The sequence below is a fragment of the Geospiza fortis genome, unplaced genomic scaffold, assembly GCF_000277835.1.
Source record: "Geospiza fortis unplaced genomic scaffold, GeoFor_1.0 scaffold196, whole genome shotgun sequence".
Classification (NCBI taxonomy): Eukaryota; Metazoa; Chordata; class Aves; order Passeriformes; family Thraupidae; genus Geospiza; species Geospiza fortis.
In genome coordinates, this window is record NW_005054487.1 from 1,180,867 (window position 1) to 1,208,701 (window position 27,835).

A 27,835-nucleotide genomic window follows, 5' to 3' on the forward strand; every position below is an offset into this window, starting at 1 on the left:
CCTTTGGGCATCAGGTAGCTAAAATAACCCCAAAAAAACCAACCAAAATTAAGCACACACAAAGGAAAGAAAATGCCTAGTGGAACTTTTAAGAGCAAGAACCCAAGACATACTCAGGACAAATGAGAGAGTACAGCCCTGAAATGCTTTTTGCTGTTTTCCCTGACTCACCATTTATTTTTCTCCTTTATCAAAATCTTGTTCTCTGTATTTAGTCCTGTATTCTTTTTAAGAAATCAAATGAAAATAATTTTAATATGGTTTTCTCTTCTTCAGTTTCTAGAAATGAAACAAAGATTTGTTAGGTTATCTATGGAAAAGGCAAATAGCTAATGCAGAGCAAGTAATTTTGATTGCCTAAGATACTTACCCACAAACTGCTGATAGTAGGAGCTGCTTTCCTTTTTTAAAAAGCTGTGTGCATTCAGCTTCTTCCTTATTCTTTTTGAAAAAAAAAATCTTCAGAAATTAAAAGCTGTATCTGAAACACAGCATTGAAATCTTCAGGATTGCAACAGGACATTCTTTGCCTACCTGCTTCCCAAAGTATTTTTTTTGACAAAACAACAATCAATTGCATGGGAAAATGACTCATTTTATATTCATCTTGGTTTGGGAAGAACCTTATACAGAGGGTCATAAAAAAAATATTCCAGCCTCCAGAACCTCCTTTTTCTGCAAGAAGTTGCTCAGAGAAGGGTTGCTGTGGATGTTATGTACAATATCCACAGCATGGGATGGGGGCTCAGCCCTCTGTATGAGGGAAAAACAGTGCTAAGAATATCCAGGGTAATTCCTTGTGGCTGGGGGGCAAAAATCCCAAAACTCTGTGGAGCACCTTTTCTTCTAAGGCACACAGAGATGACATTCTAGTCCAGCAAGAAAGAGAACAAATGAAAAGACTGAAGTTCAGGTAAACCCCACCTGAATCACAGCAGCAGATCCTCTCTTGCCCCAATAGTCTGGCTCCTCACTCACCACAGCAGTGGAAGATCTGGCAGCTGTATTGTACAAATTAATTCAGAACATTTAGAACCCAGAATTAAAAAAATCCAGATCAACCAGACATGCAACATAATGGAGAAAAAAAAAACCAACAAAACAACCCCAGCCACAGAACTGTATTTCTTCATGTTGCAAGCAGAAAATATAGGAAATATTCCAAATTGCCAATTTGATTCCAACAATCTTAACGTTTCAAGACTTATTATTTTAATAACAAATGACTAAGCATTATAAGGTTTTTGTTTAAAAAGTGTTTTCACTTTAATGGGTTTAGTTAATAACATCATGAATGGTACAAAACTGTCCTTTTTCACATTTCCATACATTGTATTATGGACCACCTGAAAATCTGGACTAAGAATGCATAGTGTCTCTTAATTAGCCCTAGCTTCATTTTTGCCATATGTAGAACAGATATGCAGAAAAACATGCATTTATTACCAATGACATGTTAATATTAGCTTAAATAATAAAATATGGCAGAATGTGCACTGTGAAATGCACAGGTTCATAATAGGGTAAGAGAGACCAAATGTCAAGTGCTGGCAACAAAATAAGAAATGGTTGGTGACACACTGACATTTTGTGACCATAGTATTAGCTTTCCTGCTTTAAAATTGTTTTAAATAGTAGTAAATATTTAAATAATATTTAAAATATATTTCCTATGGGAATCATTTACTTGGAAGACAGCCTGTAAGATCTGACTTTTTAAAAAGTAGTATTTCATTTTGACAATATATGAATACATTACATGCCACAGAACCTCCAAGACCCTAAAGTCCTTAGCTGTTTTCAGAAACAATTTCTCGATCCAATTTGTGTCTGATTTTTTGCTAACAAAACTTTGGGAGTAGCATCTCAAAGCAAACCTGCCTTTAAGAGCAATGCTGTATTTGAATAAAACCAAAGCCAGTGTAAATTGGGATGCCACACTAAAGGAAAGAATAGTGGAATTGAAAGCCAAATAACTCATTATGCAATTTGTTTCATTCCTGTTCTGCTAATTCATAGTCTAAGGAGGGCTTTGTTCCTTCCCAGGGCATCTTCTCTTGCAGTCAAATCAGTGCTCAATTTGCACTGTCATATTAAAGGATGAAGACCTCACTGTTACTCCAAGGGGAAAAAATCTGAGGTGTGGGTGCAGACTTCATTATCTAAAATGCAACAAAACAAAGGATTTGTGCAAAAAAAAAAGTAATTTGTACATTGACTTTTTCATTAAGTTTGCTTCAGTATAAAAAAACCTGTTCAATCCTACTAACAAAGCTTTGCTTTATGACCCTTCAACACACTCAAGAGTTTCATGTTTTTACTTATTCTGGTTTGGTAAATTAACAATCCAGCCACCATTTCTGCACCCCAAGACAAAGATGGAAGCTCCATTATATTAATCTTTAATAGTCTGGGGCAATGACTTTTATTCAAGACAAGTTTTTCCTGTCTTCTACAGGCACAGTGCTTGTTTAACTGGCCTTGGGAACAAAACAGCCAAAAATAAGCCAGGTCACTTTCTATGGCAGTGCAGAGCATCCTGGCCCCCACCCCCTTTTTTTTTTAATGGTTGTTGCTAAAATTACTTCTTTTTTAAACAGGGACAAGCTACTCCAAAAGCCTCTCATTTATTTTTTTTTTTTTTTTAGCTTCTAAGGACTGAAAGCAGCTTTCTAAAGCTACTCCTAGATTAGAAAATCCAGAGTAAGTACACAGTAGTGGTAATCTTCTAGAAAGCTCAGAGAAGTCTCTCAACTCTCTGCTTCATTAGGAAGGGGTGTGAGAGAGACAAAGTCTGACCAGCTCTTTACTACACCATCAAGGAGCTGATTCCATTCTTCCCTCAGTCTCTACCCTCATGATTTTTAAAACCACAGACTAGGAATTTCCAAACTGTAACGTGACCACAGAACTCTGCCTGGGCAAGTAACTCCCTGTCATCAACCTCCAGGCATTGCCAGCCATCCCAGTAAGGGATGGAAATTTGGGAATGCCCACTCGTGACTGAAGAGTGTACCAGGCACGTTTCTACTCCAGTGTGCACATTTACATTAAAATCATTTTATCTGATCTGCTGTTTGGGTTTCACCCTCTAAATTCACAGGATTGAAACCACAGAAATTCCTTACCCCCACAGCTACCCCTCTTGTCACCGTGGAAATGAATTAGCTCCATGATTGCTCTAACAATCTGCACATTCTGCCTAACCCCAAACCCACCTCCTCTCCTTGATAATTGCAGACACAGCAGTAGCACAATGTGTCATTAACACGACAGTGACCTCCCTTTTTAAAGCAAAACCACTAGGAAGAGGCTTTAAAAAAGGCAAGGGCACATAGCCATTTCTGTTCATCGTAGTCTGCACACAAATTGTGAAGGAGAATTATTGCTTTTTAAGGATGAAAAGCTTTGGAAATATGGTAAACATCCTACAAGGTTCTAAATCTAATCAGCTAAAATTCTGTACATACTTTAATATTCAAACCTCTATTTGCTTACTCAAGATCAAATAATTTCATTTTCACATCTATTCATTAAACTCTTTATAGTTCTACAGTCTAATGAATATTTAACAACTAAATAGGATCAAAACACGGGGGAAAGGTCACATGGCAATGAACATTACTTCATTTGGCCAATGAATAGTGAACCCTGCTCTCTTGGCTGAAATTAAGGCACTAAGTGGCAGTAAAAGGATAAAGGAATGAAGGGGGTTTTTTGACATTTTCTGAAAAAAGACCAACATGACTTTCTTTTTAGGACGCCAGTAGAGTACATGTCCATTCTGAATGACTCAGTAAGGCATTCTATTGGCAAATTTAAAGAAAATGTTCTCCTGATCAGAGCCCATTACATTCATTGTCTGAGTGTGACTAGTGGCACTACTAAGTGTTAACAACCTGGAAGGGGGAGAAAAGCTACAAAGATGTCTGAAGACTTGAAAGGCACCAAAAAGAGAACAGCTCTGCAACTGCCAGTTCTACAAACATTTATGTAAGCTGTGTTTAACACTGCATATAGTCTATTTTCAATCAACAATCTTTGTTGACCAAGATAAAGTGTAGTAGCTCTTCATTTAAACTCTCAGTTAATCAAGTGCTAGTTTAGTAAGAAATTTATTTTCACATACCAGAAAATAATTGCAGTGTCTAACACAACTATACTTAAAGCAAAACTAGTCTAGTATGCATTATGCATTATTCTGGTTAACACTGAAGCAAACCTGTATAAACAAAAGGGTTACCTCGAGATACATAGTTTACAATATAAAATCAACATATAAATGAATAGGATTTACTGAAAACAATGGAAAGTGTATTACAAAGATACATGTAACAATTTTAACCACAATATTTCCTCTGTGAAAAATACAACTATTAGTGAGATAAAATGTACAATTGATTTTTTTTTTCCAAAAGAAAAAAAAAAACACAGTATAAAGGAAAATATTTTTTTCTTCAAAACAGGGAAAATAGTTAAGGTCATTGTCTTTCATTACAATATAATTTGACACAAAAGCAGTCATAGGATTGCACCAACTCCATGTTCGGTCTCCCAAACATGACAATAGTAAAAGGAGTCCATAAAGCATAATGAAATTCTGGATTTTATGATGGCAATATACGTATGCAGAAACTGATGTCACTCCAGCTCTGTTCACAAAATGTACAAAACTCTAAATTTGGTGGCCAGACATGTAAAAATTAGTTCGCCCCAACGCTGACTTTTCTCTCACTTAGTCAGGGATGGAAAAATCTGTAGTATTTTAAGTGTTGTTATCTGTTGAGCAATAAAAAAGAAAAAAAAGTATATGTAGTGCATGCTTCATCACTTGTCAAAAACATTTCTGAAAATAAAACTAAGTTATCCAATAGTTTACAAAATTGAAAATAACTCTTCAGGTTAAAAATGTGGTTAGGTTTATGTTTAGTTCCATCTCCAAAGGACTGACTTCCTTGGCAGCATCACTTTTCCTTAGCATGAGCCAAGGCACAGAGTTCCATCAAGAGAAATAAAAATGGCTATGAACAAGAATGCAGTCTGGCATTGTGAAAGAAATCAGAGCCTCTCTCTGAGCTTTCTGTTCCATCAGGTTAGTGCCGTAGAAAAATGTGGGATTTGGGACACGTTTCTGTTAGGAGCATTTCTGCTGGACACGATTCAAGAGTTCACCAAACTTTTCAAAAAGATCCTCCACCCATTTTATGTTTTTCATGCACAGCTGCACGATCTCTTCCTGCCCTAGATCTGCACTCGTCTTCTGAACAGAAGAAATCTATTTCAAAAAGAGAAGGAGGGGGAGAGAGATGCACACACATATTAGGCTGCCAGAATTGGAGAATTTTCATTTTTATAAAAGTCTGCAGTTAAATATGAACCTTCTCTGCCAGAAAATCTTTGAGGGTAATGCCCCCCAAAATGCATTTCTTAACAACTAAGCCAGAGCTCAACTCTTGTATTTCTGCTACCTGAAATATTTCCAGCAAGGATTTGCAGAAGAAATAAAGGCACGGCATTCTAAGACCAAAAAAATCCTTTTAGATCCAAGGAGTTAAGTACACTGACAACATTTGTTTTGTTTATTTTGGACAGCAGTGAAGAACACTTCAGGGAATCCCACAAACCTTGCAAGCCCCACATCTGAATGTTCTAAGCAGCAGCTCCCATTAGGGGCAACCCATGTGGTCAGTGAAGCCTTTGCTTGCCATAAAGAATTAATTAAAATAGGAGGCCTCAATCCATACTCATTTACCAAGAATGAGAGAACAACCTCTCAAGTTGGACTCAACTCCCTCAGTGAATGCAAAGAATGAGAGCAATACTTACCTCTTCTTTACATGTTAGATATATGTGATATTTGTAATGATGGAGTGAGTGATACAAAGAATACAACTGTATTTTTTCTGGATCTACTGTAAACTCCTGCAAAAAGAACAATTATTTTAGGAAAATTCACGTTATTTACCAGGAGACATGACAGACATTTTCTTCTGTAAACAATTTTTTTCAGCAATTCAGAAATTGAGTGCTTCATTCAAATCATTATTGTGACATACCTGGCAAACTGTGATTCCCTTTATATCTTAACTATCTCCTATCTCCACTTCCCATGTTGTTTTATCAAAACCAGGTGTGAGAATTCTTTCAGTCATCCTGAATGCACTGCAAACCCAAAATGGGTATGACACACTCCTCTCAAGAAGTACTCCAAGAACTACCAAAGTTTAATCATTATTCTACCAGATTGATGGCTATCATTGCAAAAGACATAGACTTTGTGCTTGAGAAAGCTGATTTGTGCTTAAAAATTAGGTTAATTTGCCTAAAAATTAGGTTAATTTGGCAAGAAATATGAGTGTGAGCTATATGTACAGGTCATTTGTCAACCCACTATTTACTGCAGGGAGATGAAGCTAAGAAAACAAATCTAGTTAGAGTGTTCCCCAGGAATTCTATGGAAATAATATGTGCTTCTCAAATTTTTTCCATGTGGTTTTTAATCTTTTTTTTTAATATAAGATACACAGCTTTATTCCAACATTGAAAACGAAGAATGGAACAAGATAGAGGTCAATTTTTAAGAAGTGTTATCTGATCTCAGATTTTACAGAGTTAACACTATTTTTATTAAATTTTTGATCTAGAAGCCATTGCATCATTTACTTTGCAGCAAGTGTAAGAAACTGTTATTATGATTATTATATGTTATTATTATAATATGACTTATTATTATGATCTACAGCAGCAATTGTGAAGGCAAACTATTGCTGCTAAAGCAACAGCCCAGGAAGCTGACAAACCATGTTTCACATATGAGTTATAATAATGATTTAATGTACTCCTTTAAATGTTGGATTTTAACATTCCCTTGTTACACAAAAAGCGCCTCTCTCAAAGATTTTATATTTTGATCAACCAACCAAAGCAGCTAACATGCGAAGCAGTGTTTTATATAAACGTGGTTATCACAGCACAAGTCAGATGGTGGCAGCAACAAACCCTGTGAATACTCACCTGTGCTGATTTAGTGGTTGATTTAGAAGCCCTCAGTGTTTTCTTGTTGTAAGCTTTACCATTCATTTTGATCTTAGACACAGATGTCCCTCCACACTTTGTCTTGGAATCCCGAGTGACCACTGTCAGTTCAGGAAAGTTTTCCAAAGCGTTCTTCAACAGAGCACATAAAGACAAAGGATTATGAAAAAAAAAAAAATAGTGGCCACATTGGTGATAAATTGCCCTTTCTTCTTTGAAAAGATTAGAGTGCAGCCTACTAGGAAAAAATTTATTCATACACAAAACCTGATAAAGCGTCTTTATCAGATTATACAACCAAATCTGGTTTGGAAAGCATGACTACCTGCTCCTGACTACTGTAATTTTTCAAGACCAGCAGATCCTTTCACTGTACATCAGATTAACATCTGTGATTCTCTCACTAGAAAGAGAAGGGGGAAAAAAGCTCCACAGGACAATTTTTAACTTCTAAATTGCTTTCTATTCAATTTCTACCCAAGAATTTCTAAGGCTAAGTTACTTGAAGATCTCTATGTATTTCATGCATAGTCAGGCACGTGGAGATTGGATGCCTAAATATCTTCATAGGTTTTGTCCCAGATTTTGCAAATGACAAACTAATTGCATATCATCAGATCTGTAAGGCAGAAAAGCTTATGCCCAGTGAAGTAGAAGGCTGGTTCAAAAAAGTACGAGTTGAAGACATTTTAACTCATGAGAGTGAACTGCATTTCTGTCAGCTTCAATTCTACATTATTTGCATGAGTAAATTTGAATCCAATTTTGTTGAACAAATACAGCATTATGTTAGCAGCTGCTTTGAAATAGTCCTGCTATGCTACATAATCTGGCCCTCAAAAATATGTTTCACATTAAATAAACATACATCTTTGTATTACACTCCACCATGAGGCAGAAAAATACACATATGGAAAAATGAATTAATGCAGCTTAAGGACCTTACTGGGACTATTGGTTAAAATATGAAGTGGACTCCATTTTTATATTTTCTTTTAATAAACAGTACCGGACTAGAACAACCTCCCCTGCCTATAATTTATTCGCTCTTTACCTATATCAGCCATTTTTTACTTTATTAAGCAAACCTCTCAGTAAACAGCTACTAAATCTCCTGCACAGTGGTAGCAGGAACCTTGACCAGCCAATCTGTGCATATCCAGTCTTCCTTGCAATACTTCCAAAGTGGAACAACTTACACAGGTTTGAATTATTTAGTTTTGCTATCCACTAAAACAGCCTTCCTCAAGGCTGATTTGGAGTGTCAAGGGGCTCTGGCCTCCTCTGGAGAATTCCTAAGAACCAGAACAATTCCATGGCCACACCACCGGCCCACACCAGACAAATGTGAACTGGAATGAAGAAGTAAATACTAGTGATGACTGCATCTTTTGGATGATCATCCCAAAATGTTCTCCAAATGCCACATTGTTATTTTCAAATGAAGTTTACATATTTCAGCTGGGATGCTTCACTTACTGATCTTCAACTAAAGCAACAATAATATTTCATAATTTTGTTTGTAACAACTATTAGCCAAAGGATGCAATGGACTGTTAGAACGACAAAAAATGTTACAGGCAAAACTACCAAACACTGACTGCTAACTTCAGTGTCTGCTTTGGTTTGTAATTCAGTGCTAACATATCCCATATTAACTGTATCCAGTGGAAAAATAGTATTAAATTCATCCATGCCTACCAATGCAAAACAGTAAAAACATTCAAACTGAATGGTATCAGTGAATGACAAATGAGGTGGAACAGAAACCTTCTGTATCTTAAAGAGCATCAGACACATTTTCCTAACCAACACCAGCACTTATGATGACAAGTAGGCTTTTCATTTTTATCCAAGACATCAACCCAAGGATGGCACCAAGTTGGCATTGTCACATCAGAAGAAAAACAGAAAAGGTTTTCTGTCCTGCAGATGACATCACAAGCAGATCCCTTCCTTACACCCATGAACTCCATTAACATCTTGGAGATGATGTGATGGAATACAGTCTGAAGTTAACTTCAGAGATATGGTACATAATCTGCTGCTAAGTGAACACACAGCAAAGCTATTGTATTCACTATGAAGTCCAGCTTAATTACATGCTGGAATTCATGTTGGTATTACAGAGAATTATAGTAGCTTTTCCCCCTTAAACTGGGAAAAAAAATCAAGTGTGACTACCTCTCACTTTTTGTGTACTGTGAATGTAACTGAAATTCTACAAATTTCTATTTTCCCTTAACTGGTCTATCTTCTCTGCACAGACAGGCCAAAAAGAGGTATCTGTATTAATAACCATTAACACAAAATTCTTACCATGACAAAAAAACAAGAAATGGAGGGTTAACACATGCTACCTCTCTGAGGCTCTGTGAAATGACACAGCCCACCCCAGGCCTTTTTACTGTAAGGAGGAAGCCACAATAATTCTGTTCAAGGAGGTACAAATTGTTCAGCTGTTGGGAAAACACCATAACTAACATTTAAAAAGTTCAAGAATCATGTGAATTGCAGCTGTTTCTCTGGTTGATGGTGGTCTCCTCCCTGAAACAAAGCCCCCTTATGTCCCACAGAATTTACCAGACATGGAATGGGGGAAAAGGTTTCATGATGGAAAAGAGCAGAACTTTCAAGTCTGTTATTATCTCCCTCCTCACCTAGCTGTCAGATATAAGCTCACAGCAGTATAAAGAACAGCACTCATTCTCCAAGTGTCTCTGTGCTGTGGGACAGTACAGAGGAAAGGGGGACAGGGAAAGTGAGGCAAAGAACAAGTTTGGTGATGGTGTTCATAGTCAGGCCTGCTTTACTGTTGTTGGCCTCAAAACTGTTACAAGAACAAACCATAAGTCTGATTACAGACACTGACAAAAAGGTGTCTTATTCCCAAGCAGCAGGACAAGAGAAAATGGGATTTTTAGAGTGGGTATTACAAAAGATTTCCTCACCAGGAAGGTTATGAAGTACCAGAACAGGCTGCCCAGGGAAGCAGTGGAGTCACCATCCCTGGAGGTCTCTGAGACATGTGCAGCAGATGTGGTGGCACTTCGGGGCAGGGTTTAGTGGTGGACTTGGCAGTGCTGGGTTAACAGCTGGAATTGATCTTTTCTAACCTACATGAGTGAAAATCACCTTCCTGCACTTGCAAGCTCTGCATTGTTGCTTGGAGGGTGGGTGAGAACAGTGGGAAGCACAGTGATTATCCTCCTGTTTACCTTCTCTCTACTGAGATGGTAGGCTTCTCTCTTCCCTGGCCACATCCAGACCTGTTTTTTTATTACCACGTCAAAGCTGCTGTAATATGGGCTTGTTATCCACACTTTTCTCAACCTTCCATGCTGAAGATACATGAAAGAGGACACAAATGAGTTGTTCTTGCATCCCTCTGTCCTGGTTTTAAACTCCTCTGATCATGTTCTCTACTTCAAAGAGGTTCAGACATCTGCTCCACAGCATAGCAATTCCATGTAAGTTTATTTTTAGGCAATACAATCACTTAACCAAAAGCTCTAGAAGGACAGGAAACAGATTTTCTTTTGGCAAACTTGAAAAGCTTAAAGGAAAAAATGCTTGAGAATGAACCAGAAAGCATGGGGAGCAAAACTAGAACTTCACCTTTGCAGTATGAACTCCTCCATCCCAAAATGTTCTCCAAATGCCACATACAAGCACTAAATTTATAACTGCTGCTCCAAATGAGTTTTAAGCTGTGCCTGCATGGTATGAATTCAGTGATTTACCCAGATCACCACTTTCAAAAGCCTAGAATTTGAAAGCGAGTACCTTGAAAGCGTGATCCAAGCGCAATTTGGACAGCAGCCTTTTCCTGTTGTCATTCAGCATTCCATCAATCTTTCTCATGTGAGGCAAAAGCAGCTCATCTAAAAGACACATCAAAAACCCACAGCAGTTGATTATTAAGAGATGCACAATAATGAGGTTCATATTCATTCTATGTTTTGACCCATTAATATACAATGTGGAAAGTACAAAATAAAGCAATTGGCACATAATCTAATTTCAAATGTGAGAGAAAAATCTTTTTTTTTTTTATCAGCCCACTAAGCTGGTGTAGATAGTATGAAGTTTAATTTCTGACTGGAATCCTGCTCCTTCTCCAAGTTTCCTTTGCTGCAAGGATAAATTCAGATAGAGCAATACACAGTATAAATATTAGAGACAATTTTACACCAATTCCTAGATAATCCTTTTCTGTGCAATACAGCTGGCAGTTTTATGAAGACAAGTAGGTGGTTTTGACATTTGTTATTCCATTTTACAAGAAATGGTCCTGCTGGCATTTATAACAAAAAAAAAAAAAAAGAAAATTGAGGAAAGTGCTTACTGATAAAAGTTATCTGATAAACCACTGTGAATTGAAAAATATACAGCTGAACATAGGCATGTGGCCAGGAATGAAAATTTACAGCTCAGTATGGAGCATTTTTATTTATAAAGTCAATTACTTTGATTTTAGTGGGACTACTGACAGAATGCATGGGTCTGAAATCTTGAGACAAGTGTGCACTGATGCACACGCAGATCAAGAGAGGCAGCAGAGCAGAGGCTAGAAAAGATTTTTTAAAACACAGTCAAACACAATATAGTACAAAACAACAGCTTGCACCTAAATAATACATGAAAAGATTTCTCTTTTGGAACCTTTATCTTTGAACGTGAGTGTTTTACTAAATTTTGAGAAATAGGAGTTTTGACAAATAGGAGTTTTGTACCCTGGAGTTTACTAGGATAAACAAATCCAAATATTTCGTCTTCAAAGAAAAAGTGTGCATTAATATAATTTTATTTGATCAGGATTTCAGAGTTTTAAAAGCTGAATTTTTAATAGTAGGAGGAATCATATCTGCTTATAGTTATATGCCTATTTCTTCACAAGAAAGCAAACAGACTTGAAACTCTAAATTTAAATAAATCTTTGCTAAGGTTTGAAGTACAGTAACTGCAGGAACAAATAGCTAGATTCTGACATTCACAGCAAAATTCTAATGCAGCAAAGAAGATAAAACAGTATTTCCAAGTTACTTTGACTGTTCAAAGAGATAATGCAAATATATATATATACACACATAACGTGTAGATTCTTCAGTTGAGATTGTGTAACTCGAATTTTGTCATGTTTGTGGGTTTTTTTAAAAGAACACTTGCTTTACTGATTAATAACCTTAAAATCTAGTAAGAACACACAAGTGTTAAACATACTGTACCATTGCTCTTTTCCAAGGCTTGCATGGTGTCTGGATCCAAGGCAATGCTCACAAGCAACTCCATGTAGCTCTTGAAAGTCTCTTTCATAGCTCTTGTATTCAAAAAACGAGTAACAAGTGGAGCTGGAGGTACAACCTCTGAAAAGTCAACAGCATAGAATGATTTTTTTCCCTTCAATATCCTAAAAACACTTGTGTTTTTCAAAACTGAAGGTTTCTCTCTTAAAACACAAGTGACCCCTACTGGTACCCCAAGAGATGAAAATTCAGTGCAGTCTATTGCAATAAACTATTTACACATCAAAAACAGGGGCAGACACCAAATATGGTACAAATAGTTCAATTTTTAACTGTCAGTATTTAGATTATATTTTAAGGAATGAAAACATTTTCCTATTAGTGTAGATGAAAGTTCAGAGAAACAGGGTCATTTATAAATTCAGCCAGGTGAAGCACCCTAAGTGCCCTAATTTTCACATCAAGGCAAGTACCTCCCAAAATTGCAAAATTTGAAATCATCCAACAGGAAAAAGAATTTTTGAGTACTAATGATGTCACCTAGGAGCCTGCATACTATTGAATCAATCACACCTCATTTTTAAACTCACAAAAAAGAAGGTATTTATTTCAAAGGTGCTGTCCTCACAGAGGCAGTGTGCCAGTACACCAGTGATGGTGTATCTACATTTAAAAGTCACCAGGATGCTTTAGAAATGCAGCAATAATAAAGTATGAGCAATACACAGCTTTGTTTCAAACATACAGGAAATAGAAGCCTGCAAAATGCACTGTAAATCTGCTAGCAAAGGTAACTCTTATAAACACTGTAAACTTCAGAAATCCCTTTTTCTTCTGGAGAGCTCCTGCAAACGTTGAATCTCAATGTTCTATCAATGTCTTAATAGCAAATCAGCTCAGCAGGCTACATTTGAACAGCTGGCATTCAGACAAGCAATGGAGCAGCCAAAAAGTCAACTCTTTTTTCCCCTTGGTTCTGAAAAAAAACCAGCAGCATCTGAATTCTACCCACATCTGCATGCAGGCAAACGCTACAGCAATGTTATTTTAGACATGACATTCAGTTGCAATGGCAAACTAATGAAGAATCTCATTCTTAAATTGTATTCAAAAAACAAATTGGTTTCTCCTCCTACAATTGTACCCATCACAGACAGCAAGTGGCAAAATATGTACTCACGTAGATAAACTACATTTGAAATAAAATCAGTTGTACACATTTGCTTAAACACCAACAGCAACTGAAAAGTTTTAAGAAACTCATTTTACATGGCACTGTTGGATTTCATATTTTCTTTCTGAGGCTTGTACAGAAAAATATGCAAGATCAAACAATGTAATTTTATAATACTCTTCTCAGTTCAGTTCAAAAGGACCTGAGTGCCAGCAATGGTATCTCACTCACCATCTTCTTCACTCTGGGCCTCAGGTGAAGAATCAGACTGGGAAGATGAAAATTCTTCTTTCCACTTTTTCCTTTTCTTTGGTGGTGGTTCAGCCTTTACCTTTGGCTGTTTAGCTTTGGGTTTCACAGAAGAGACTTTTGTTGCTGCTGGTTTTGGTGTTGGTGGATCAGGGGGTTTGATGTTGCTATTACTAGGTTTGCAGTGAATCGTTCTGCAATATTATGAGGAGAATGTTTATGAATATAATTAACTAACTACCAAAGTCCACAGGATATGAGAAAACAACACACAGAAAATTAAAATCATTACACTAGCAGGCTTGTAGGGCAAAGGATGACATAGAAACAGCATGTAGAACCCTAACACCTCCAAAATAATTGATTATGGAACAGAATAGAGTAAGGAAGACAAGGCAGTAATTTATATTTAATTTCCTAAAGCAAACCAGACAGTTCTCAGTTTCCATACTAAAGCACAATTAATACACTTGAAAGTTATAACTCCTGTTTATTTCAACAGGTGTGGCCTTAATATTAAAACAATACAGCAAAATGAAAAACAAATTGAAATAAAATACCTTGCTGACTGCACAGGCTTGATTCGTGGTTTTTTTGAGCATACTCTGACATATTCCTTTTTGTTTGCATTTTCAACAAACTTCACATACACTCGTTTGTATTTTGTCTTTGCATCCCCAAAGTACCCAAGATACTAAAAGCAAAAAAAAGCCAAACCACAAGTGTTTATGTTAAGCAAAATTTGTCAGTTTTAACAAGTAAAAGTTTCAATACTAAAGAAAAAAATCAGTTTAAACTCCCCCATGTTTAAATACAACAAGCCACTCTACAGCATTTATAATTTAAACAAAATTCTCCATCATATTGCCAGATAATAATTAAAACTGAAGACAATAAGGTAAGGGGAGGTGCTCTGGCCTTCTTTTTTTCCCTTTCTTTTATTCTCCACATGTGTTATCCCAAAAGCATTATCTGCCTGGCAAAAGCCTGCCTGTTAAAATTGTATCCTCTCTCTATCACTCCTGTTGCAGAAAGCAGTTGGTTCACAAGCTTTTTTCCACTGATTTTATTCTGGTCCGGAAAACTTGTTCCTTTACAAAAGGTATCAAAGTGATATCAAAATGATATCAAAGACCCCGTGCTAGAAAGCAGAAAATCAGTCCGTGGATGTCTTTAGGGAGAATTTGAGCTGGAGGGGGTTTTCCCCTCTAGGATGATTGCTAAGAATGTATGCCAGAATTATATTCAATTTAGTCTCCTAGCCTTGCATGAAGGAAAGCAGCTCTCATGAGGCTTCCCAAGGAATTCTGAGGACTCACACTGTTAGTAGCAGCAAACTCTCTGTGGCCGTCACGCACTTCAGGAACAAACTTCTGCAATAAAGCCTTCTGTACTTTCCAGATAGCTGGAGGCTCTTTTCCTGTCTGCAAAGCAACCTGGAAGAATATAAAATTGTTTGCTAAAAGCAGTGCTTATTTTTCTTCCAGAAATGTGCTTGTGCATCATGTTTTCTGAGGAAGTAACCCAAGGATAAAATGTAAAGAGTTCATTTAAAATCCCAACACTGTTGTTATTAAGTCCTGTTTACATCAAGGCAAGTTTGTAATTATCAGCTTGAATGAGAATTTTCTGTAGATCCTACAAACAAACTACTAACTCAAAGAAAACCTTTGGAAAATGCAGTCAAACACTCATTACTTTTTCATGACACCTGAACTAACAAACTTAAAATTCAAAATAACTCCTAACATACCTTAATCCCTTTTATAAGTGACAAGGGAATATTTGAAACTGATAACACTTGTCTTGTGTGACAAAGCAGCATTACTTGATTTAAAACTGCACCTTAAGAGGACGAGCACAGAGACAAGTAATCAAAAATATAGAAATTTTCTAACAGTAAGAACATTGCTGGCTATGATAGCAACAAAAAGAAAGGTCAACACGCAGAATAATTAAAATGGTGAAGCAACAAAACCAAACCAAACAATCAAAGACAACAAGGAAATTCACATAAACTCATGTGAAGAGTTGCACTGGTTGCTTATGGCAATAATTTCTTGTTGAAATACAAAGCAGAACCTCCTACAAAGAATCAGAAGCCAATTCCATTCAAGTTCTTTTGCAAAGTTTCACTTGAAAGTCTACTCCTATCTTAAAAAAAAAAAGTAGTCAAGAGCCTTTGAAAAATTTATGCTGTTCAATATTAAAACAGGTAATTCCAAGTTCTAACAGAAGTTACCAGCACACAGATTTACTTTGTTATGTATGTAGCATAAAATGGGTCACGTACATTCAAAACATGTTTGCAATCTGCACTGGAAAGACACCTTTAAGGCATTTTGGCAGCAATCAGGGAATATTAGAATAGAAAGAGAAAACTAATCTGCAGCCTTTCCTCTTCTGGTAGTTCCTTGAGGCTAAATTCATATGCAGGGGTTTTGTGCTGTGTTTCCCCCCCCAGCAAATATTCAGATTACCTTTAGTGTCTCTATATCTTCAATCTTCACTACAAATTCATCACGTTCTCTGTACATCCCCTCTCCTTCACTGTCCATATTCTCCTCATCAGTACATCCTTCTATTGCAACAGTCTCCTGCATTTTTGCCAATTGTTCTGAAGTCACAGCATCCTGTTGAGCTACTTTTAAGGGGTCAGCTGGATTCATTTTCTCCTGCACATTGCCTACAGGAGCAGCTGTCTGTGGAGATTCCTGCTTTACTACAGCACTGGTGGTGGTGGCAGCAGCAGTAACAACTGTCACTTTTTCAGTTTCTGAAGAAAAAAATCCAAATTTCAGTTAAATTATCAAGGATTAGCAATGTAATATGGAGCTAGGCTTCTTTTCTTTTCTGTTACAATTTATATTAAAAGCAACTATTCTAGGAAAAACACCTGTTCTAGGAGTTAAAATAGAAGCAGTATTTGACCACAACTAAATCTTAAACAAAACCAGAATACTGTAGCTAATATACCTCTGTTTGTATTAAACTGCTACATCTGTTAGCATCTGGAATTAACAAAACTGAATGCTTTGGAAAACAATTTGATAGTTACAAACATGATCACCAGGTAATACTGCCGTACTTTGTGACAATAAGCAAATACAACAGTAAAGGTTACAACACTGAATCTTGTTATCTGCTGATAAATCTTTGAAATTGGATTGCAGAAAGAGAAATACACATGAAATATGAAAATACTTTCTGTGTGACTTTTGGACATTTATAATTTATATCTTGTGATAATGTAACTGGAAGTTCCAGATTAAAACTTTAGCAATAGCCTAATGACTTTTAATATTAACAGAGGTGAGCAATGAGAACTGATGATACAAAACAAAGAAGGGAAAAGAACATTCCTTTCCTCCTCTATTCCAAAGATCCAAAGAGAAGTCCCACCTTTCAAAATTATTCTTTCCCACCTGAAAAAAATTAGAATCCTTTTTAGATATTACTTTACAATCTTCCATGCATGTTAGTTTTAACATGGACTTGCTGATCTAAAAGAAATCAAGTTGTATTAACTATAACACAATTACTGGTATCACTCAGGAAACCTAAACCACTTCACAGCTTTGTTACAATCACTGCTAATTGTTGACTTTTTCACTTGAAAAATTATACAAAAGATATAATGTAACATATTTTAACAAAAGTGACTCCAAACAAATGAGTTAAATGTCAAATTAATGTGTCAATACAAAAGCTATATACCTAAGTGAAGATTCATTAAATCCATTCAATAAAATCATTAATTTTGAATGTGAAATGTGTTCTTCCAGATACATAACCTCACATTATTGAAATATGTTCTATTTCTTCAGTGAGAGAGAGCTCTGACAGCTTTAATTAGCCATTATTAGTTGCTCAGGTATATTTACATATTTGTCAGAACAGCAGATAAATGTACATGTACTACTTAATACCATCAACAAAAGACTATGTTTTAGTATCTGTCTGTCTACACTTATTTGCAAAAACAGACAGAAAAGGGTATTACCAGAAAACTTGCAAAACACCAGCAAGAAAGGAAGAAAGATGTCATGGTTAAGCATCTTGTACAAACAATCTTGTGTGTCACAAAACAGGAAGGTGAATTCAAGAAATTGGTGACATAAATTTTACATCCTTATGGATAACAAAGAAGATACAATCATATCCTAAAAGAAATCACTGCAAATAAAACACTAATGGAAATGCTCACTAATGGAAATGCTCACCCAACAAAAAAAACACCAAACATTTGAAATATTTCTTTGGACACTGTACACAGAAATGGCTTACTAAAATTAACAAACTTCAGCAAGAGGCTCATGCCTTGGCACTGTCCAGATTTCAGCTTTCTGGTAAGAAAAGCAATCAGTGTTTTCTTGTTTGAAATATATATTCAAGTGAAAGACACAGAAGGAACTTCATCCTCTGTAAGAGCCTTTTTGAAATGCATGCACATAGACATAGCCACAGAAAAAACCAGAATTGTAATTAAGATACAGCATTGTTCAGCATCTCAATGTATTCTGCAATGATTTCCCAGTATCTTAGGTGTGATTATTACAACTCAAGATTAATTTTGCTATGTATTTTTCAGTAAATCATGTCACACCTAGAGAAAGGGAGAATTTTTTTTCTCCTTTAATCTAAAAAGGGAAATCATTACTTCATTCTCTCTTGTTAAGAATCAGCTTACGGGTCACGGGTTCTGAATCCTGAGAAGAGTTAAAGAAATGTTTCATTTTCTCCCTGTGATTATTTTGGAAGACAATGGTATTTCTCTGGAATTAGTACAATTATGTGATTGCCTGGATAGTTTCTAATTGCTTACCAGAGGGGGGAAAAGAATAATCTTTACTGAAGAGACCTGTCCAGGCAAAAACATTCTGTATGCTGAAAATACTTCAAAACAAAGCACCATCAGTTAAAAGCTCTGAACATGGATGTACAGCATGGATGTAACACAACTGAAACTGAAAAGTGTGGGAAAAACTAATTACTACTGTGATCCGTGGTTGCCGCCTGCCCTTCCCTGCCCAAACCAATCCTTCCCAGGTTTTGTTCTTTTGTTAGTAACCTATCAACACTCATGGAGCTACAACACCCCTGATCAATATGGCTCAAACGACTCCTACCTTGGACCATGAGTAGCAGTTGACAAGAAGTAAATGAGTGCAGTTTACAAGAGCCAAAGTTGTTTCACACCCATACCCAGTGCAACTTGATTGTCACAGAAAATGAGTGTTTACCTAGCAAGAACTTATCACCTGCTGATGGCAATTATGAATATGTTCCCTTGCTAGAATTTTTAAAAAATAGGTTTAGAACCTCTGACACGTTTTGTTGATGTTCCCAGATGAAAATCGCAGTTAGTGTTTCAAGCCAGAATCGAAGAGAACACACACATTATTCCAACTCCAGGCTAAAATAACTTTTTGGCCTTAGTCCTATTTAAGTAGCATGAAAAAGTTTATTTACATATTTTCTAATTGTGGAAAACCCTATTTTAGTCCATAGTCAACACACCTTTTGAAAAAAACTCTTAATTGTGGCCAAAACCAAATCAAATTAAAACCTTTACCTGAAGAGAGATAAAATTATTCTTTTTTTTTTGTCCCATCAGCTACAAAAATCTCCTTCAACATATGCACCTGTAGTAACCCTTTTACCTGATTTGATCTTTTTGTCAGATGTTTCATCCAGGGCTGACAATGCAGTAGAGATGCTCTTTTGAAGATCATGGTTACCACCCACAGAATCATCTTCATCAGAAGAAAATGAAGGCAGCGTTTCTAAATTTTTCTTAAGTTCCTCATCGGCTTTTTTGGTTGGACTTTCTCCACTGACCTCAGCAGCCACAGGTGCTGCTGCTACTGGCTGAGGCTTTGCAGAGGGCTGCAGGCAAGGGGCACGAACTATTTGTGTGACTGGTCTCCTAGTCCTGTTTGGCATTCGTACAGCTGGAGTGGAAAACTGTTGCCTAGGCCCAGACTTCAGAAAGTCTAAAAAAGATGCAATAAATCCTGTTCTGACTTCAGGCTGTTTTTCTTCAACTTCTTTAATTTTTTGCCTCATTCTTTCCTGATGTTGGTAAGTATCATAACAACCTTCAGAAACAGGAGAAGAGTATGTGAAACATGCATCATTTCCTCTTGAATTTTGACGTTTACACTGTCCACTTCTTTTTACCTGTTTCTGAGTTGCACTGTCATCTTCTGCAGCATTTTTGTTTTGGCTTTTTCCTTTGCTTTTTTTCTTCTGAAGGTTCCCTTGAGTTAAATCTTGGCATTCTTCTTCAGTTCTATTAATGGCTCCATCTGCACTTTGGGGCACAGACAGAGGCTGCAATGGAACCTTTGACTGGTTACCTGCCACTGTACCATCATCACAACCCACACTAAAATCATTCTCCGAAGCAGCACTTTCCTCACTTAGGCTCCTACCACTTGAAACAAACTCTGTCTCCCTTGCATTCAGTGCACCATCAACAGAAGCATCATTATCTTCTTCAGACTCGTGACTGATGCTGGATTGTTTCTTCACTCGAACAGCCTCCTGCTCTTCCTGACCAGGACCAAGGGTGGGAGAGGTCATTCTTATTGGTACAGTCTGATCAGAAGTTTCAAGGTGCTGCTGATCCAGGTTCACAGCTTTTGTCTGTATTGTTGACACTGGGGTAAGATTTAGAGTAATTTGGCCTCCATTCAGAGAAATATTATTTCTGCTTGCTGGCTTTCCAACTACAGTAGGTGAGGCACTGAAAACAGAAGACACGTGTCTGGAATCCAGCGATCGGAACTGCGTTTTAGACTCCTCACTATTTTCAACAGTTTGGATTTCCTCTTCATTAGAGGCTGATTTGGCAAAGTCAGATGGTGTCACTCCACAGGCTGCTGCTGTTGCTGCTAAGATGTCATCCACGTTGGATAATATATTCCTCTCATCGCTGAGAAGCATAGATTCTGGGAAGCATATTGAACTAAGAGAAGCAAATTGATTTTTTGCATCATGTTGATTTGTCTGAGTAAAATGATCTTTTGCTGTCAAATGCTGCTGTAGTGGTTTTGAAGACTCAGAAATGTCCATTTTCATTACTTCTGAATTCTGACTGTGAAGCTGCTGCTGAGAATGACCCCCATTACTTTGAACAATGTGACCATCCATCTGAAGGAACGGGTGTGCCACCTGCTGAGGACTCTGTATTCTTTGCACTTGTGGCGATGCCTTTGCTTGTCCTAAACCTGACTGCAGGATTGACTGGTGAAGAATCTGCAAGTCACACGTTGACTCCAGCAGTACCTGTGCACTGGGCAAGCACAGCTGATGACCATGTCTCAAAGCATGAGGCTGCACCTGTGGTGGTGTGCTAATGACTTGGCCCTGCTGCTCTTGAGCTTTACTGTCATGTACCTTATGCATAAGGGAATGCTGCTGGTTTAGTTCCTTGGCACTCACAGCTCCCTGTGTTGCTCTCATTAGATTCGCTGTCTTTTTGATATCATGGCTTAGGCTGCTGATATGGCCAATATGTTGGGAAAGCTGTTCCACAGAACTGACCATTCTTTCATCTTTTTTTGTTCCTTGAAGAGTAAGTCCAACAACCTGATCTTCAAGACGAGAGTTGCTTCTGATTACACTTTGAGAGTATCTGTCATTTGCTTTTGAGACCCTGTAGGATGCATCCTGAGCATTGATCTCCTCCTCTGTTAGGCTTTGAGTGGAAGATTCAAGAGCAGCTTGCTGTTGCAACGCCTGCATGTCCTGCATTGATAATTCCTCCTCCTGTTTCGACGAGGCGTACAAGTTAGAGTCAGACTTCCTTTTAACGTAGGACTTGGTTTCTGAGGAAGGTCTGCTGTTCTGCAGCGTCTGGGAGTGAGCTGGGGATGCAAAAGGAGACTGGACAGGTGGCAAAAACTTTTGAGACTGTGGAGAGGAGGATTCTTGTGACTGAGAGTTCTGAGAAGAATGTAAAGAAATGTAGCTTTGATTAGGGCTCGAGGCTGGAAGAGTTTGTACCCGAGGAGAGGCATTAAAGGAAAGAGAAGGCGACGTTAATGTTAAGGACTGCCCTGAAGAGTAGCTTTCTGAAGGACTAACAGCTGCTAAAACTTGTGACTGAGATGAAAAATTAACTTGGGACTGGGTAACTGGAGATAAACCCTGAGAGTGACTAGAAGAGTAGTTCTGAGCTTGGCTGACTGAAGAGAGTTCCCTCATTTGCTCAGAGTAGTTCTCATTTGAAACCGAGGTCAATACCTGTTCCTCTGAGGAGTAACTTAGAGTCTGACTGTCAGAAGTAATAGCTTGTGATTGCCCAGAAAAAGTCAATGTTTTATACAGTGAGGGCAGCTTCTCAACCTTACTGGATGAGAAATCCTGTGAGTGGCTGACAGGTGGCACATTCTGAGCCTGGCATGAAACGTAGTTTTGGGACTGACTGACCGACAAGAGGCTGGGGAGCTGTGCTGTAGAATAGATCTGTGCTTGGCCTGTAATGACAGAACTCTGGTTTTGTGCAGTTTTGGCATAGCTTTGTGTCTGCACAGTGGGAGCTACACTCTGAGGTTTGGGGGTCTTTGTTGACCTCGGAGGCTGCTTCATGGAACAGTTTTTCACTTTTGCAGTGGAAGCAGAGGGAAAACCGGGCGATGGAATTGCAGATGTGTACGACTGAGCAAGTTCCACTGTGACTTGAGAAGTCTTCTGCTGTGGTGCTCCATTGCTCACCTGAGTAACATCTCCAACTGGACTGCAGGATAACGCTGAGTGCCTAGATGTATCCTGAAAGTTAACTCCACTTGTACTTGTTAAATAGCTGTGTAAGGAATGCTGTGAAACAGTCAGTTGAGGCTGGACAGACTGAGTACTGGAAGGCCGCTGGTGGTGTTTAATAACACTACATTCTCGCTGAAGTGCTCTGTCCATGGAAGCAGTGGAACCAGTGAAGACAGACGTGCTGTAGGCCTGAGACACCTGCTGGGCTCCTCCAAGGGTCGAAGGCAACAAACTGAACTGAGGCTGCAAAAGATGGGGTGCAGATTCTTGAGCAGAACGATATGTTGATGACTGGGGGGGTACGCTGGTACTCAGAACGGAGCTGCCCAGGCGCTCGAATGTCAAAGCGGTTGGAACAGTGCCTTGGGATGTCTTAATCTGCAATAAAGGATCGTGGGCACTTAAAAGACCATTGGATGTGGCACTGAAAGTGGCATCTTGAAGAGTAAGAGAAGGGGTAGTAGCAAAGTTTCTGCTGCTGAAGGTGTTGGGATGCTGATACGCTGACAAAGCAGAGGTTGGTGGAAATGTTCCAGAGGTTGGCAAAGCTCCAGTAACAAATAGTTCTGTGGCTGTCGAGGAATGCATACCTGGAAAAAACAAAAACAAAACAAGGAGGAAAAAGGAGCATAAGAGAGCTTTAAAAGTAACAACATTGCATTTCCTCTTGCAAGCTCTTCCAGCACTTACAAATATAATGTTCTTTAGAATCACCACCCTTTTAAAAAAACCCAAACATACATAGGGAGGCACTTACCATGGGTAATTTTCAAAATGGAAGTGCAGAGTTTTTTTAGAATGCCAAACTCTCTACCTGCAGTGAATTGCTGAGGGAAAACCTCTTATCCTTAAGAAGCAAATTGTTGATTAAAACAATTGTACAAGATTATTTCTGCTTTGAAATGGAAGGCTCTTTATTAGTTTTTATTTCGGTTTAAAAAGAACATCATACTAAACTGATCAAAAGCCCTGGCCACCTTTAATAAACAGTAAAAAAGGCAAAATTACACCTTAGCAGTTGTAATACATACACAGTTTAAGAAGCAATCCCATCTCCTGGAGTTACCCTCACCAATAATTTTATAACTCACTTTATGGGAAACATTTCAGAGCACACAGTGAAATAGCTAATGGTCTATACACTCTGCAATTCATTTTCTTAAAGGAGGGGTTTGACTTTCAGTACAAGCAGTAAATATAATTTGTATGCTTTCTGAAGTGAGAGTCCCAAATATCCTCAGACAGCAATTATCTGCATGGTGCAGTAACAACTATCCAAATGAAAAGCATATTTCTTATTTGCATCCAGCCATTGGTATGACACCCTGGCTTAAACAAGATTTCTCAACAGAATACACTACTCCAGCTGAAACAGGAGAACGAAACTCCCTTGGAAGCTTTGAGGCTTAGAGCAGTGATCCATATCATTCACCCTGTAACCCTGTAATCATTCACCTTGCTTTTCACCCTGTAACTTGCAGACGCTGGTGAAGTTTGTGTACTGTTTCCAAAGTCTACCAAGAAAAGCAAAGAAGACTAATTTATTCCCAGAGAAGCTTAAAAATTTTGCAAAGGAATCAGTTTCCTCTGGGAAATTTACCAGGGTATGCAAATCATAAAAAATTAAAATCAGTGGAACGATTTGACCTTCCTAGATTCTTCTTGCACACTTAAAACACTTTTAAGCTTAGCATCATTCAAGAACAAATAAAAACTATCACTAAATAAAGCTTGTTTTGAAACAAATACTTCAGTCAAAAAAATATTTCATTTTACAATACAGTAAGTCTTCTTAAGCTGATTGCAACTTAATCATACAATTGCTTTTGAAGTTTCAGGTGAAGCTGAGAAATAAATTCTTTGTTTCTCCCTTTCAGTCCAAGACAAACTGATATGAAGAGATGTGATAGTGAAGGAATGCCAAGGTATTTTTCCTTAGTCAACAATAAGGTCTTTCTGAGTGAGAAAGCATAATCAGTTTTTTAATGCCCTTCCCCCCCCATTCTAAAAAACTGCAACATCATGTACAACTGGGTTCTCTTTTACTGATCCCTACTGCTAACACAAAGGAAGGGCCATCTGGAAGCCTCAGAGAAAGGGAAGAATTTAAACCTGTTTTAACTGCAGATGTTAATTTCTCATCTAACCTGTATTTTACCTTTTTCTTCCATAAATCAAAACCCTTCCAAATACCTGTAACTTCTTAAACCAGACAAGACCCTGTCACAGGAGCACTACTATGGCAGAACTGCTGGGCTTTATACTCCAATATTTGTTCAGGAGCAGACAAAAGGCATGGCAAAGGTACTAAGTTGCATGCACAGACACACCCTCACTACTCTAAGAAATCAGAACCCTGGTAACACAGATCAAAGGAACACTTGGAAGGACCAATATAACAATGTTCTTCTTTTCTCCCCCAAAATCAGCAGTGGGAGGTTTGGAGAAAACCCCAAAGTACGAAAGCCTTCTAAAAAGTCACTTTGCAGAGTGAAGAGCTCTTGCTTTCCCTCAAAGAAAATCTACACTTGGGAGGATCGAGGGTTACAGAAAAGCAGCAAAAGTATTAAAGGACAATAGAAAGCTCAGAGAACTGGTAATATTGCAAAATGGGCTTACTAATGAGTTCTTAGCAATGAGTATTGAGAAGTCTCCCAATCACTGGTACCAACATCAAACCTGACCCACAGCATGTCTCCCCCTTATCCACAATTCACTGTTAGGCAGGCTGCAATGGAGAAACGCTAGGACAAAGAGAAAAAGGATTTCTTCCCAGCTGACATTCTGATGTGAGGATGGGTCACATCATAACTCTGCACTCACAACTGATTTATATTAAGGTTGTTTGCCAGATTACCAGTGTGCATCTCCATCTGTGCTCCCACATATCTGTTTTTGTCAATAGTGAGTTAAAAGCCACAGGCTCTAGCCTCAACTTTTTGAGCAGCTCTTCACTGAATGCTGCTGCACCTTACCCTTAACAGAACAAGTGCAAACTGTCAACAAAAGGACTGCTCCACTCTGGCTACCTTGTGTCTCCTCCCCAAATCTGAACAGCAACCATACAGCTGCACTGAGACACAGATCAGCCTGCTGATACAGAGGAAAACCATCCCACCAAAGGAAAAAAGCCACTCAGACATTTTCTGCTAGATCAGTGAATAGATCCAATTCACTGCACAGCTGCACAATCACCCCATAAGATTAACCAGAACTTGAAGCTACCCACAGATGCAGTAGCAACACTTATCTTGGTGTGACTGTCTACAGCAAGCTCAAAATCTGCAGTTTCCTGCTCTGCACAGAAGGCTTGACAGATGGGGGAGGTTTGTGGAAGGCAGTCAGTCTGCCAAAAGACATGGCACGTTTGTTCAGCTGTAAATTAGATCCCTTATTTCTATCTGACATGCACCTCAGACCTTTTTGAGAACACCTTGCTCATTGCTTCCGTGTACAAAGGGCCCAAAGCAACCCATAGATTTTAGTGCTAATACCACAGAAAAACTGTCATAGGGAACAGAGTTTGAGAGTGAAAGATTTGCTAGGAGGAACAGGTAGTGTGCCTGAAAATGCTTAAAGTGTTAGTGAGACTAATTCCAAACAAAGCTGGGGATAAAAATTTGACTCTTCAGACAGAATAATATCCTATGTATCTAAATTCTTTCTAAACAACCAGAACTTCTGCTCACATAAATCCTTTGCTAACATAATTTCATTGATTTTGAAATTTTTAAATATGGAAATGTAAAAGAAGTAGAAAGCATGCAGCCTTTTCAGTTAGAATATTTTTGTTTCAAATTCTCCCAAACATTCAATATAACAATGACAAAGTTTATTTAAAGAGAAAATGTTCACCTGTCTGCCAGGAAGGAGCCCTGAATTGTGGCAAAAGGGTGGATCCTGAAGAGACTGCCTGAGCAGTACGAGACTCAATAGCAGAGAGAAAATTCATAACTGAAGATGTTTCCTTAGTGTTACCTCCAGCACTGTGCATACTGGTATCAAATATTCCTGAAAGACCTGGATGATAGCAGAGAGAAATGAAACAAAACAGATAATTCAGATGAACTTCAAAGAAGCACAATCAAATAACAGATATATGTTCACAATTCACTAAAACCTCCTACCTTATGAAACATTAGAAAAGTGAAGTACATTGATTTTTCCGTGTTTAACTGTTATGCAGTGCTACAACTGTAAACTGAAGCTTCAGTATACATTTAAAAACTTATTATTAAATGTGTGTCAAATATGATGCTTATAACAGTACTTAGGTTACACCAGTAAAATGCTTCCCTTATCTGAAGATTCACTGTTCTATTTTCACTTGGTTAAACATTCAGAATTCCTCCTGAAACATGTCCAACTTTTCTATATCCAGTTTCTCCCTTTTGGGCAGCTTATGGAAGTTTGGACACATCTATAGCACTGGCACATGAAAAGGGCTTTTGGTTGCATTCCCTGTTTCAGCAAACACCTCCATGTGTTTCCCATTGCTCAGACCTTTCCATAGCAGGGGGCTCAATGGGAAGCAGGGGTGAGATCCAGAGCTGTGAGTAACTGAGATTATGTCAAGACTGCAATTCCAACCCTCCATCACCCTGATCAAGGACCTGGCCAGGAGATACAGACTCAGTCAGCACATGAGCTCAAACACTTTGGAACCTGGGTTGCAAAGTGAGCATGAAGAGGTCAAGCCCCATCTTCTGGGGGATCCAGAGACAGGATATCATCAGGATCAAAGACAGACCCCAATGCAGCTGTAACACAGCCTAAGCCACTGCTACATTTTCAATGAATTTTAACTTTTCCCCAGCAGGGTCTCAGTATCCACATGGCAGTACAGCAGCAGAGAGCTCCAGCTCACATCACTTCTGCTGTTTGCTTCAGTCTGGAGGAGCTGGCAGCATTTCTACCACTGGCTTGAAGGCACACAACGTTTGCCCTTATGCATAGGCCAAATCCTGAAAAGCTGTATTTAAAAAAAATAAGTGCAGCTTTTCCAAAAAACAAGATACCAAGCACAACCTCCCTTTATGTTTTCCTTTCTACTTACAACATTTTAATAAAAAGTTAAACAACTGTTAACTTCCTGCCACACACTCAGCTTTTCTAATACCAGTTGCCACCACTTATATGACAAATTCCCTTTGATTATAAAATTCATTGATTTAATTGAAATCACATAATAGTTTCTTTTTTCTTTTTCCTCTGCAGCTATTTAAGCAGTATTCTCATGCTATGGACACTTACCAGCAGGATGTTGGGTAGTTGAGTATCCAGGAAGCTGATGAGAAGCTGTGTATGTCTGTCTGTGAAGGTCTGTTTCTGAATGTGATGAATGTCCTCCTCCATAGCT

General features: G+C 38.1%; 1 protein-coding gene across 2 annotated transcripts; it reads right to left on the minus strand.

The window, feature by feature from the left end:
* Positions 1-1,241: 1,241 nt before the first annotated feature.
* QSER1 (glutamine and serine rich 1) lies at positions 1,242-27,835 on the minus strand. Of its 2 annotated transcripts, XM_031063205.1 has the most exons (13): positions 27,730-27,835; positions 26,332-26,496; positions 21,810-23,066; positions 19,368-21,641; positions 16,185-16,480; positions 15,024-15,140; positions 14,265-14,398; positions 13,687-13,898; positions 12,264-12,401; positions 10,822-10,919; positions 7,015-7,167; positions 5,827-5,922; positions 5,066-5,275 (listed from the first exon to the last, which is right to left on the minus strand). In XM_031063205.1, the coding sequence occupies exons 2-13, from the start codon at positions 26,468-26,470 to the stop codon at positions 5,135-5,137; spliced, it is 5,055 nt and encodes a 1,684-aa protein (XP_030919065.1). In that variant the 5' UTR covers positions 26,471-26,496; positions 27,730-27,835; the 3' UTR covers positions 5,066-5,134. The 2 variants fall into 2 exon arrangements, with proteins under 2 accessions (XP_005428549.1, XP_030919065.1); XM_005428492.3 differs by having other exon boundaries at positions 1,242-5,275; positions 19,368-23,066.

What these genes read in the sequence shown, in the direction of transcription:
- QSER1 (XM_005428492.3), bottom strand. Translation starts at nt 26,470, where the DNA reads ATGCACAGTGCTGGAGGTAACACTAAGGAAACATCTTCAGTTATGAAT. An exon ending in AGTTTGCTGCTACTAACAGT is followed by an intron (nt 14,399 to 15,023) that starts GTGAGTCCTCAG and finishes TTTTGCTTTTAG; the next exon opens with TATCTTGGGTACTTTGGGGA. An exon ending in ATCTAACATGTAAAGAAGAG is followed by an intron (nt 5,276 to 5,826) that starts GTAAGTATTGCT and finishes TTTTTGAAATAG; the next exon opens with ATTTCTTCTGTTCAGAAGAC.